Genomic DNA, 13,246 nt, shown 5'->3' with positions numbered 1-13,246 from the left:
TACATAAAAGAAGGAAACCAAATGCCTGGAGTGCGTATCATTCTTCTGACAGCGTGAATAGGAAAATAAAGTAGGCTTCCTGTGGACAACGTGGATGAGTGTTTGAGCGGGACTCTCTCACTGGGACTGTCGTAGTCAGAGAGGAAGGCAGACATTCACTTTTAATATCACATCACATCTTGTGCAGACAGGTACGTCTTAATATTACATGGAGCGTCTCTCTGAGTGGGTTGTTGATACTGCGGAGGCAAAATTAGTGAGCTCACCGAGGACTCTTTCTGCTCTTTACCGATGTATCAGGCACAGAGTAGAGGCCCCGACAAGCTGAGGAGCTGTACACACCATCTTCTTCTTACCTCCACAGATGAATGGTCATTAGAAGGAGGGGGAGGGGGAGAGGGGCATCATCTCCCACTCTCCTACACACACAGACACATGCAGGCAAGGGATACTTATGCGTGAATGATCACAGAAACGAGAGCCTACATACGTGAATGCAGTTACGTGGACACAGGGGAGCGTACACACCCGGATTGTTTCTATATGTGCACCGAGAAGAAGCACTTGTAAGGTCAATTTCCTCCTCACACACACCTCAGCATAACTCTACCATATCTGCTGAACCTAACAAAACCGACCTGTGTCCTTCTCCGGTTGGAACACGGCCAAAGCTACAGTACACCTCGCACCCTTAATGGACCCAGATCTGGACGGATACACACACACACACACACACACACACACACACACACACACAACTTATAAATAAAGTAGAAAATGTTTTCAGAGGCGTAATCATAGACCTTATGCGGAGGAAGTGATTGAGCCCCCCGCTGCTTTCCTCTTGCCATGATTATTCCTTATATAACATCTGTACGTCTAATTATCCTTAGCAGAAAGTTCACATTCATTTTCTGATCAGCCACAAATTACACTAAATGTCATCTCTCCTCAAATAAAATCAGTCTAAAGGGGACATTCAGGTTTTTATATTTCAACAACACCTCATCTTAAAAATAGAAATAACCTTAAAAGTGTGACTTGGAGGTAACAACGAGGGTTTCAGTTCACGGCCTGGTTTAGACTGCTCCCTTCCTCCCACCCACCACACTGCTACAGACTGTGTGTGTGTGTGTGTGTGTGTGTGTGTGTGTGTGTGTGTGTGTGTGTGTGTGTGTGTGTGTGTGTGAGAGTGTGTGAGATCAGCCGCCCCCATGTCTCGCTGCTGTGTGGTCAAAGAGGTTGTCCAGGTAACGTTTTCTTTCATCACCTGTCACCAGTTGTTCTAGGTGAGGGCAAGGTGTCGCCTGAGGGTTCAGGCATGAATCACAAAAGATCACGCAATACGGTGCCGAACAACTCGACAACATTAGATTAAAGGCGCCAGAAATAGTCGCTCCTTCGAGTCTTTAGAGTCTTTCTCCCTGCAGAACGCAGAGATGAGGTTTCTTCCTCATTTGTTCACGTCTTATAATGAAAATCACAAACCGACTAAAGAATTATGTTCATAAGTAGCCTCAAGTGTGCGTGGGTTTGACGTAACGGGCCATCCTTCAAACTCACGCTGCTTGTTCTGCAGCTACAGCTCCTGACATGTGAGCCTCTCATCATGACATTCTTATTTCAATTAAATGGAGAAATGAAGCCAGCGCAGCACGCCTGACTAAGCTCTTAAGATAATATACATGCACCATAGACTTTTGAAGCCATCCAGTGAGATATGGAGAGATTGTCTTTGCCTTCTTCTGCTGTCATCCTAAATATCAAACCAGGCAATAAATGTGAAAAATTGCCAGTCGCCTTTGTCCTCCAGTTTTCATGCAAATAACGCCGTCGACAAACCTGACACTTACCACATAATGAGAAGAGGGTGATGAGAGAGTGCGAGCACAAGAGAGAAATAAGTGGGAGAACTGAGAGGAAGCATTGTTCACAGACAAAACGGTGGAGCAGAGAGAGAGAAAGGGCGACGTGGAGTTCGAGTGAAAGAAAGAGAAGGGAATAAACTGGGGAGGAAGAGAGCAAAGGGCGCTTCAGTGTGCCTTCTTTTTGGGAAATGAAGATGTAGTTTGGTCCTGGAGCCTCAGCGAACATGTGATGCACAAAGCCTGGCTGGGTCTGCTTTGGTGAGGGGGCTGGTGAGTGGCTGCATCAGAACATCATGTACAGACACAGGTCCAAACACATAATCACACACACACACTCTTTCTCTCTCTTTTTCTTTTTCTTTTTCTTTCTCTCTCTCACACTCACACACACACACACACACACACACACACACACACACACACACACACACACACACACACACACACACACACACACACACACACACACACACACACACCGCCACCTTCCACCTCCACAGCAGGCTGCACAGACAGTCTGCATGAATATTAATCAGAGCACTTCATGAGTTCACACATTAGACCGGCATTTCTTTCATATTCTCATGTATCACAGGTTTGGTAGCGATTCTGGTATGCAGCTGATTTCCCCTCTCATCAGTATGCGGCGCAGTGACCCGCGATGTGGCCTGGTCGCATCCCCGGGGCAGGTGTGTGTGTGTGTGTGTGTGTGTGTGTGTGTGTGTGTGTGTGTGTGTGTGTGTGTGTGTGTGTGTGTGCGCGTGTAGGCGTGTAGGCTCGCCTTCTCAAAATGCAACCACCGCCTGAAAAAGGGTTTTAATATTGTCATGTGCCGTCCGCCGTCGAATCAATTTCAAATCAACGCCACCTCGACTGCTAAAGATTAACGCTAAGGGTTACATTTTTCTGTTAGAAACCAAAAACATAAATGTCAGTTTTAAAAACGCATTAGGGAGAGCAAAGCACTGCCAGCGCTGTTCACAACCTTTCAAACCAAATTCATCAACGACACGCACATCTACGCTGCCCACAAGCGCACAAAAAATGTTTTCAGCCGCCCTGTTGTGGATTTATTACAGTGAGAGAAGAATGTGTTGGGACTGAAACGGAGTGCTGCTCAATCATATATATTAAACACAAAACTCAAACAATATGCTGCTTGTTTGTTCATCTATGAAGGCGGAGAAGGTATTTCCATTGGGGGTCACATCGTGACCTGCCATCTAATAGTTCTCTCTGATAGTTAAAATTGTGTGATTTACAGTGTGGCGGTCAAAAAGGAAAAAAGAGGAAAATTTACAGAGCTGTAATAACTGCGTCATGCCTCATATCCCTCTGCTCAGTCAACTTTCCGCCACAACAATATCCTGCCATGTTAGCTTTGAAGTTCATTCATTACTATTACCCTGTTTATTGTGTTTATTGTCCATTAGGGCCCGCTGAGTAGCTGGTTTTGTTTAGTTAGGTGGGTGAAACAGTGTTCTTATCTAATTGGCCGACGCCTTGTGGCATCTGTGCAGAAAAAAAGATTGAGACGGTCACAATCAGGCAGAAAAGAGATGTACTCTCCTTAATCCTGCTCTGTTAGTCAGAGTATTATCTGCATTTTAACTTAAACATGGATTTATATTTTGTACTCACTATCTCTTTGAGGTGGAGTATTTGCTTGTTGGAAAAAAACAACCTGAGGATGCTCTTCGAACTTTATCTGAAGTTGTTGCTTCATTTTAAGTGTTTAAAGGCTTTGAAATGTTTTAAATTCCAATCAATAGCTCAAAACCCAAAGTTACTAATGGTACAATAATAGTAGAGTAAAAATAATGAACAATAATTATATCTAATTAATTAAGTCAGTGATTTCTCACAGATTTTGCTTTCCAAATACATAAGCGATTAATTGGTTATGAAAACAGATTTTCTGTTGATCATTTTATTGATCAGCAACTCACTAGATAATTTTATTCTTTAGGATCTTGACATACGCACACCCAAACCATTAATGTGTCTATAATGAATTAAAAAATGTACAGGCTATGAGATTAGTAAGAAGTGCCCACAAACAAAAATGTTTTGCAAAAATAAATGAAAGAAATTAATTTGCAGAAAAAGATGAATGTGTATTTAAACACATACAGACAAAATTTCCCCACTGTGGGATTAATAAAGTCTAATCTAATCTAGATGGCTTCCTTTCAAATTTCTCCTCCCCTTTTTGATTTAATGTATACTCTCACACACACACACACACACACACACACACACACACACACACACACACACACACACACACACAATTACATCAATTCAAATGCCAGCTTTGTCATAGTTAAAAGTGCATCATGTGCATCCAGCAGACTTTCCCTATAAAAAAAAGCTTTTGAAGAGTGTGTGTTGGGAGGAGGACCTCGGGGGTCTTGAGCTGGTATACAGGCTATCTGTGGTCCATCCGTGTGTAACTGATACGGCTGCTATGTGCGCTGGTGTGGCTAATGGAGCAAATGGTGGGTGAGACGCGAGGGCTGGCTGACGGGGAAATGGGGTCATTTAGTGTCGTAACCTCGCTGGTGTAATCTAAAGTTTAATACACGGCTTTTGTGTTTCTTTATGAGACATTCTTTGACTCACTGTGGGACTTTTTAATGGCCTCATCTTTCTGAATGATCATTGGAGTTACACTGTGCGTTGGCTAATATTTGTACCCCAGGGGTGTGTGTGTGTGTGTGTGTGTGCGTGTGCGTGTGTGTGTGTGTGTGTTTGTGTGCGTGCGTGCTGCAGGGTGTGTGAAAGGGAGAGCTGTATAGGGAGTTTGGTGTGAGTGTACGCAGGAAAAAGAGTGTTTCCAGAGTTTGTGTGTGTGTGTGTGCGTGTGTGTGTGTGTGTGTGTGTGTGTGTGTTCACATGTAAAACATGTCAGAGGTCTCTATGCTAATCTGTGCGTGAGAGGAATCCGTGTGTAAAATACTCCCACTCTAAGGATGCACAGCAGAGTGAGCGGTACTCACTGAGCGGACTACGCTGCTGCATTTACATGATCAATGCTTCTTACAAAATGTGTGTGCGTGTGCGTGTGTGTATGTGTGTGTGTGTGTGTGTGTATGTGTGTGTGTATGTATGTGTATCTCGGTGTCCATCAACTATGTCTGTATGTGTGCGCATGTAGGCCTATTTTAATTGTTGCCATGGAAACAGAGTGCTGCCAGAGAAGTCCAGATTCAAGGAGGGCATCTCTCTCTCTCTCTCTCTGTCTCTGTCTCTCTCTCTCTCTCTCTCTCTCTCTCTGTCTCTGTCTCTCTCTCTCTCTCTCTCTGTCTCTGTCTCTCTCTCTCTCCCTCTCTCTCTCTCTCTCTGTCTCTGTCTCTCTCTCTCTCTCTCTCTCTCTGTCTCTGTCTCTCTCTCCCTCTCTCTCCCTCTCTCTCTCTCTCTCTGTCTCTCTCTCTCTCTCTCTCCTCTCTCTCTCTCTCTCTCTCTCTCTCTCTCTCTCTCTCTCTCTCTCTCTCTCCTCTCTCTCTCTCGCTTCCTCCGCTCCCCCCTCCTCCCTTTCACTGTGTCTTCGTGCCTCTTATCATCCCTCCCTCGTTCCTTCCCTCCCACCTCTCCATCCTTCCTGGAGAGTGGTGTGCAATTGACTATTAACACAGGGACCTGTAATTAGAGCTGACGAACCTCCAGCAATTAGTTTTCCCTAAAGAAGTTGTTCTGTCATCTCCGCATATGTCCCTTTATCCCTCTTTCAATCGCCTCCTTGCCTTTTCCTCCTCTCTGTCATTTCCCGTCTTATTAGCTGTCAGCTTCCAGGGGTGGATATTGTTTTAGTGTTTTTGTTTGTCTCTGTACCTTCCATCTGCCTTGTTAACGGCAGTCATGTACGAGATATACACACAATACGCCGCTCGGAACAAGTTTATGAGCAACTAACACCCCCATCATCCTGGGTATCTCTGCCCACAAAAGGAGTGAACATCTATTCCCACCGGCCGTACACCTACACCGACTATATGCAAGAGGACACATGCCCTCCCACTCAGTCAGATGTAAACATAAAGAGAACACAAAACATTATTCTCAGAGAGTTTCTTTTTTCATGTCTGCCTGTATGTTTCCAGCTGTGTTGCTGCCGTCATCTCTTTTCTCCTTTCCTCCTCTCGTGTTCTTCCGTTTTCCACTTTCCACCTGGACCTTCCTCCCCTCTGCATACTCATTAATGAAAAGCCCTATTAATAAGCACGGCGAGGAGGTAGTCAGACGGCGAGCGAGCGATACGGTCAAGTGAAACGTGGGAGGGAGGTGGAAGGATGGAGGAACGGACAGCCAACGACTATGAGCACTAAACTAGGCCAACAGGGGTTGCGGGGAGGAGGACGGGTATCGTATCAAAGCCTCGTGAGTTGCATTTGAGCGCCTCCGCCGTTAATCACCTAATCAATTTCGGCGTCAGTCAGTTTGTCTGCATCTCGGGTTGGTGTGTCACTTATCTCGCTCCAGACAGTTTGTCAGTCAGCCCAAGTTGGCGTGGAGCCGTCTCTCCCTCCATCTGCCCTCTCTGCCTTTTGCATCCGCTTCCGTTCCCTCCTTCCTGCCCTCTTTCGCTCCCTCCCTCGCCTCCTCCTGTCCGCCCCTGTCAACGAACCAGCAGCTGATCTGGAGGGAGAGTTTATATCCTCCATAATATATGCTATAATGCAGCTTCAGAGCAGTCCACATGAATTATTGAGCCGTGTGCTATTATACGTAAACCATACGCCATTGTACCATGTATCTGTGTGTGTGTGTGTGTGTTTTATGCACTATTTATATGTCAAGTATGACCTCCACTCTCATCTCTCTGTAGGTTTAAAGCCTCGTTTTCCACAAGGTTTCCCTCTCCTCCTTCTTCGTCTCCCCATTTCCGTGAACTGACTTGATTTGCGCTGATTTATATGATGCATCAATGTTTCATGGTGGTATGTTAACCTCTGTTTCCCTTTCTCTACCTCCCTCTTCTTTCCTTTTCTTCTTCTTTATTTTCTCTTATTATCTTGCTTTATCAAACCTCTGCCTACCTTTTTCTTTCCTATCTCCATCTCTTTCTCCTCTTCCCTCCACTTTCTCCAGGTATTACTCTCCCACTCCCACACCATGCCTGTCTGCGGATGCCGCAGCACCTTCCCACCTCGCGGCCACGCCGGGTCTTGCTTCTCCACCCCCTCAGTTCCCCAGGAGCAAGAGCGAGTCCGAACCCTACACCCGCCTCCGCCTCCATCGCTCCACCGCCGCACCGGCACCTCTCCCTGCCTGTCCCTCCTTCTCCTGCTGCTCTGCCTTCTCCACCTGCCCCCGGCCTGCCACTCACGGAGAGAGAAGGGCGGGGGAGGCGGTGGAGGCCACTACGTTCCCATCCCCCAGCCCCCTCCGCACCACATGGCGCTGCCCAACATCCTGCGTGGTCTCAGCATCGCCGTGGTCCTGGTGGGCAACTCCAGCGAAATGGCTCTGGCTGGGGCCCGAGAGAAGGAGGACTTCCTCCACATGGCGCCGAACGTTGAGGTGCTGACCATGAACGAGACTGACCCAAAAAGCATCATCAAGAGCATCTGTGACCTAATGACGGAGCACTGGCTGCAGGGCGTGGTGTTTGGAGACGACACGGACCAGGAGGCCATCGCCCAGATCCTGGACTTCATTTCAGCCCAGACCCATATCCCCATCCTCGGAGTACGCGGGGGCTCGTCCATGATCATGGCCGCCAAGGTAGGACACTTGCACGAAGCAGCTCAGGTTATGTAAAGACAGAAGTTATCACCATTTAAAGCGACTGTGCGAGGAAGTGTGTGTAGGTGGTTTAAGTGTTAGAATATTAAGAAGGGCTCGCTGTGGGAAACGGTGAATGGAAAGTGTTGGTCAGCAGTGATGAATGTAGAGTCCTGCGCTTATCTGTGATCGCTGCAAAAAACATTTTGGTTTTATAACTATCAGAAAAAAATAACAAAATTACGTCAAATCACACTCGCACCTCTGTTTTAATTCCTAACCTTGTTATTGGACGTTGAGAACAGACAACAGCTCAAACTGCCACCGTCGTGTAAAATGTAATACTGTTTGCTTCTCACGGGCCAGTCCTCTCTCCGACCTTAAATCTCTGCTGGAATTCACTTCAGTTGGCTGCAGTTTGCAGTCAGTCATGCTTGTTACCCCTGTGAAATCTCCTCATGGGTTGACTACATCACCATACGCAGTGTGTTTTTCAATCAGAAATTCCTAAATGCTAAGTTTAAGAGGGTCTACCTGCGTTGCAGACTTTTGTTAAATTCAGCATGCTTTACCTTCACAACGATGGCCCCCAAAAAGCAAGGTTTACGCAAGATTGTGCAAGTGTGACCCTTGAAACTGAAAAATTGTGCTCTGTCCTCTTCTTATTAAAACAGAGAAGACATTTCAACCGGTTTGCGTGTAACCGAGGGTTCCTCAACTCCTCTTGTACTGCCATCCTGCTTCAGTGTTAACTCTGTGTGCAGACAGACAGACAGACAGACAGACTAAGCTGAGGTGTCTGACTTGAAAGACAGGCTGCCAACAGAACTGATGCCAGTGACAGGATCAGCTGGAGATTGCACTAGGACAGAGAGCTAGATCTCTGCCTATTTACTAGGCCTTGCCTAATGGGATAAAGCAATCTGCTGTTGCTTTATCTGTGTCCGCCTGGGATCCAGGTTTGGACTCCATCCCACAAAATCAGCTCATTCATTTGGTACTTTGTGCACAAATCCAGCTGAATTGAATAATAAGCAGTTAAGAAGAAAGTATAACATCCATGCAGGGAAACTGAAACATTGACAAAAACAACAACAGTTTTCCTCCCCCATCGAGAGCTCGCTGTTCGATTTGAGGGCCTCATAGAGTCTCAATGTCATCTCTGCCATCCCGGTCTCCAGTTTGTCTGCTGACCCTTCTGGTGTGAACAGGTCTTCGTACTGGCAGAGACATAAGTCGCAGTGACATGGCGAGGCCAGCGGCCACCACCGAAGCTCTTCTCTCTGTTCCTTCTCATTAGAGCTCTATGGAGAGAAAGAGCAGGGAACCGTCGACTCCCATTTGAAACTGCATTCTTCCAATCACAATGACGGCTGTACAGCGCACACATTAGCTCGCAATACTACTCCACTTCCTGTTCTCTCCGCATGCGTTTTTCACCCCCGACTCTTCCTCACCCTATGGACTACATACATATTTTAAAGCACAGCAACGTCCTTCTTGTATTTGGATTACTTTACATGTTAAAATTGAAATGCAGGCATGTTTTCGGAAGAAGGAAGCAGTGTTGAGGAATGCATGGGCCTCTGTGTGTGTGTGTGTGTGTGTGTGTGTGTGTGTGTGTGTGTGTGCAGAGACAGTATCGTTCATTAAGCACACGTACTTGAAGTGCACCAAGCAGCGGGAAAGAGCAGCGTTTTGTGGCAAAGGTTTAAACGGATTTCCCCGGCCACAAGCCAGTCTCTCCCCTGAGAGCGTCCTCCTGGCTGCACTGGGGCCCAGGAGAGCGAGGACGGGGCTGCGCTAAGGCTCAGTCTCCAAACGGATTTGTGTCTGCCTAATGGACTGAGACAATGGAGTGGCGAAAATACGATAGAGAGGGATCAGAGGGTGGGGGAGAGAGAGAGAGAGAGAGAGAGAGAGAGAGACATGGGGGGGAGTAGAGAAATTGGGATAGTGAGGAGCGAGTGAGATTGAGTGAAAGAAATTCTACTTTCAGTGAAAGAGGAAAGGAGAGACGCGGATTGTTGGAGGGATTTTGGCCCTATCAGGTGGGGCTCACATGGGAGCTGCCTGTGGAGGTGCTGGGCCAGATGAGGGTCGAGGGTTGAGGGCAAGGGCAGAAAACTAGACAGAGTTTGACGCCGTTCAGACAGGGAGGAAAGAGAAGAGGGAGAAAAACATTTCTCTGAAATAGAGTGGGGGATGCTGAGAGATAAAGAGAGGAGGGAGGGGAAAGTTTTTCTTCCTTACGGACAGCAGAGATGGAGAAAAGCGATGAAGAGGAAGTGGTGAAGATTGAATGGAAGCCGTAGTTTCAGAGCTTAAGAAAAATTGGACCGCGGGATGTGCTTTTTTTTTTTCTGAGTGAGCATCTCAAGGAAATGGACTGACAAAGATTGGGGAAATAGGGATTGCAATATGAGGTGTTTATCTTATGGCCTGGCGCCATCACACACACAAATGTGTGCACCCGTCAAGACTGATGGCCAAATGCTGCTATTACAGTCGACAAGACAAGCCCTCCAATTTTATTACACATCCAAGGAAAAAATGATAACGGGGAGTGACACAGGAGACGGAGAATACAGCATTGTGATTTTTAGTGCGGTCTGAGGAGGAAGAAGAATTTGGAGGACTGGTACAAGATAACTCCATAAAATGTACCCTCTGGAGTGGACTACTGTAATGCTGTGTGAAGAGTCAGGTCGAATCAGGCAATTTTTTTTGTGCTCACATCAAGTGTTTTTTGGTGTTTTCGGGAAGTGAAAAACAAAAGCTGAGCGCACTGTTACGTGCCAGCGGCGGATACATTCCCACATTTAGTCCATTATCATTACCCAAGACTATGCCACACATCTGTCTCCCGATCTGCCTTACAGCTCTGAGTCTTCTGACATCTGTAACAAGAACAAAACTGGGTTTTTTTAGAACATTTTCTCTTGGGGACGGAGCTGAACTGCAGCAATACAAAGACAAAAAAAAAAAAAGTGGGACTACAGCTACCACACTCGTTGCATGTCTGCATACAGTTTGCCGGTGGGTAGTGGCTTTGCGCTACTGTGAGGGGAAAAAAAAAAGTGAACTTGTATGAAAGTAGGAAAGTTAAATAGATGGAAGGAGGAAGCCAGGCAGCTCTGGTATTAACAACGAATGAAGAAGAAGGACGGAGGAGGAAGGGGAAATGGGGAGAGATGGATGGAAGCAAAGGGCACTCACATCTATATCAATGAATAAGATCAGTGAGGGAGGGTTGGGCGGTAAGTAAGAGGGGGGAGTGTGTTGAGTGCACAGCCACATGACTATGAAGAGAGAAGGAGAAAGGGGAAGGCGGAGTGACACCAACCCTGCATTACAATTTTTCATACTTTTTCTTTTTTCTTTGAGTACCGACTGCAGCTACCCTTAAAAAGTATGTACTGTTGCATGTAGTATGCATACAATTGGGACATACTACTTCATAATAAAAATGCATCCTGAACTTTGACCCTATTGGTCATATCCGTTTTAATCCATAGCACGACATTTTAAGTAAAAAGAAAAATGATGCGATTTGGAACGATAATGCTTCGTTTCAATGGCTCTTCTTCATCTTCTTCTTTTTCTTCTTCTTCTTCTTCTTCTTCTTCTTATTCTTCTTCTTTTACTTCTTCCGCTTTGTCTTCGTCTTCTTCGTCTTCCTTTTTTTGGGTGGAGCATTAGCGCCACTAACTGTCTCGGTGGCTCAGTCAGTGCGACGTATCTTCGGCTGCAGAGGATTGCGGGTCAGAACAGCGAGAGTAGCATGCTGGTCTGCATACTGCAAAATACGACCGGATGTAGTAGCGTACTACATTTAACATACTATGCACTGGGACATACTAAATCTTTTTTGGCATAAATACCATGGTCGTATAGATATTGGAAAGTACAGCAAATGTGTGTTTGCAGCAGGTCTATCCAACAGTGTTGATGGTTCATAAAATGAGAGAAGCTGCCTCTTTGCAGCCTAAATGCAGGAGGAATGAAGAAGGAGAAAAAGATGGATGGAGCACATCTGTACTCACATCTGTTAAAGACAGGATGAGATAAAGGAGGAGGAGGAGATGGTGAAGACAGAGAGACTCATCCAACAGTTTAAGTGTGTGTCCTTGGGCACTTGTGTGTGTGTGTGTGTGTGTTTGTGTGAGTGTGTTACTTAGCCTAGCCAACATGGCTGTGGTTGCCAGTCTTTTGTCTGTAGTGGTTTCCAGCACCACCCTGCCTGTCATCCCTCCTGCAGCGCCTACTGGGCTGCAGTAATCAGTGGAATCTAAAGCTTTGGCTAATGCTCATATTATCAAGACATGGTGAGCTATTTTCCCCAGCTTGTCTAGAAGGTATGGCTTTGTAGTGGTACAAATAACTGTAGTTGTCACTGATCACCCCAGGGCCACTACACAATAAAAAACAGCGAGCTAATCCACGGGTGGGGGCTGCTACTGTAGATTAGCAGAGATAGAATCCACTTATGTTTTGGATTTGAATATAAGATCGTCAGCAATTAATGAAAAAACAAGGAAAGCAGCCAACCCTGATGAGCTGAGGCGAAACTAGAATATAATACGAAAAACATTTGCACACACGCAAACATGTAGGCAGGACGACGCACACGCCCACACAAATGTGTTTTTATAAATGTACAGTAAGACGTGTTACAAGGGCAATTAATGCATGAATATCAAACATCTGTTGGAAGAAACTCGATCCACAGTGAACGGCAGCAGCGGTGGCAGCATCACCAGCACACACACACACACACACACACACACACACACACACACACACACACACACACACACACACACACACACACACAAATAACATTAAACAGGAACATGGCTGTGTGTGTGTGTGTGTGTGTGTGCTTAACCGCTCCCACACACAAACAAATCTGTTCCCTGACATCTTTTGTGTAACTGGCAGCCTTCTCCGGGAACAGAACAGCGGGATGCGATCAATTAACTTTTTTTGCCCAAATAACTCCGGCTTTTCATCATTTCAAATGTGGTCGTTTGCCTGTGGGTGTCCGAGCCCTTTGTAAGAAGAGAGCGATTTTTGTGTTGGAGCAACGCCGTCCCTCTTCGTGTGTGTGTTAATTTTTCAGAGGAAACGGGCTCGATGATAATGTAGAGCTGGCGTTGAACTGCGACCAGGCATAATTGTTGTGGAGGGTGTGTGTGTGTGTGTGTGTGTGTGTGTGTGTGTGTGTGTGTGTGTGTGTGTGTGTGTGTGTGAGTAAGCCATTTGAACCATTTAATCACAGCGCAGGGGTGAATTCAGTGGAGTAATTAACGTCCATACAGTCCCTCATTTTCCAAAGAAACATGTTTCCCTTCTCCTCTGTATTTATGTTCAGCCTATGGTTAGGGGCAGTAGGTTTTTTTTCTTTCTTTTTTTTTTCCACACAGTAATAATCAACTTGTTTGGGCGTCATTTCCTGTTTCAAGGTGCGCTCACTGCGTCCTCTTGAGGTTTTAATCCAGCTGCTTGAACATAAATGTGCCCTCATTTATATTCCCAATTAATGTCCTATAATAGGACCTATTATTGTAGTAATCACCGAGGTCCTGTACTGTGGTGTTCGGCTTGGCAGCACCGTGTCCTTCCTAAAAACATAGACGCAATTAGGA

At 46.0% G+C, this 13,246-nt stretch overlaps 1 protein-coding gene across 5 annotated transcripts in view; it reads left to right on the top strand.

The window, feature by feature from the left end:
* Positions 1 to 13,246, top strand: part of LOC138198199 (glutamate receptor ionotropic, NMDA 2B-like) — a 133,559-nt gene that overhangs the window by 28,408 nt on the left and 91,905 nt on the right. For all 5 annotated transcript variants that reach the window (XM_069149473.1, XM_069149472.1, XM_069149471.1 and 2 more), the window contains one exon: positions 6,960 to 7,595. In XM_069149473.1, coding sequence (XP_069005574.1) covers positions 6,960 to 7,595 — 636 coding nt within the window. The remainder of the gene's footprint in view (positions 1 to 6,959; positions 7,596 to 13,246) is intronic.

Source organism: Embiotoca jacksoni, unplaced genomic scaffold (assembly GCF_022577435.1).
Source record: "Embiotoca jacksoni isolate LCO1_2020_lvr unplaced genomic scaffold, fEmbJac1.0.p SCAF_15, whole genome shotgun sequence".
NCBI classification, from domain to species: domain Eukaryota; kingdom Metazoa; phylum Chordata; class Actinopteri; family Embiotocidae; genus Embiotoca; species Embiotoca jacksoni.
This window is presented reverse-complemented; position numbering and strand designations above follow the sequence as displayed.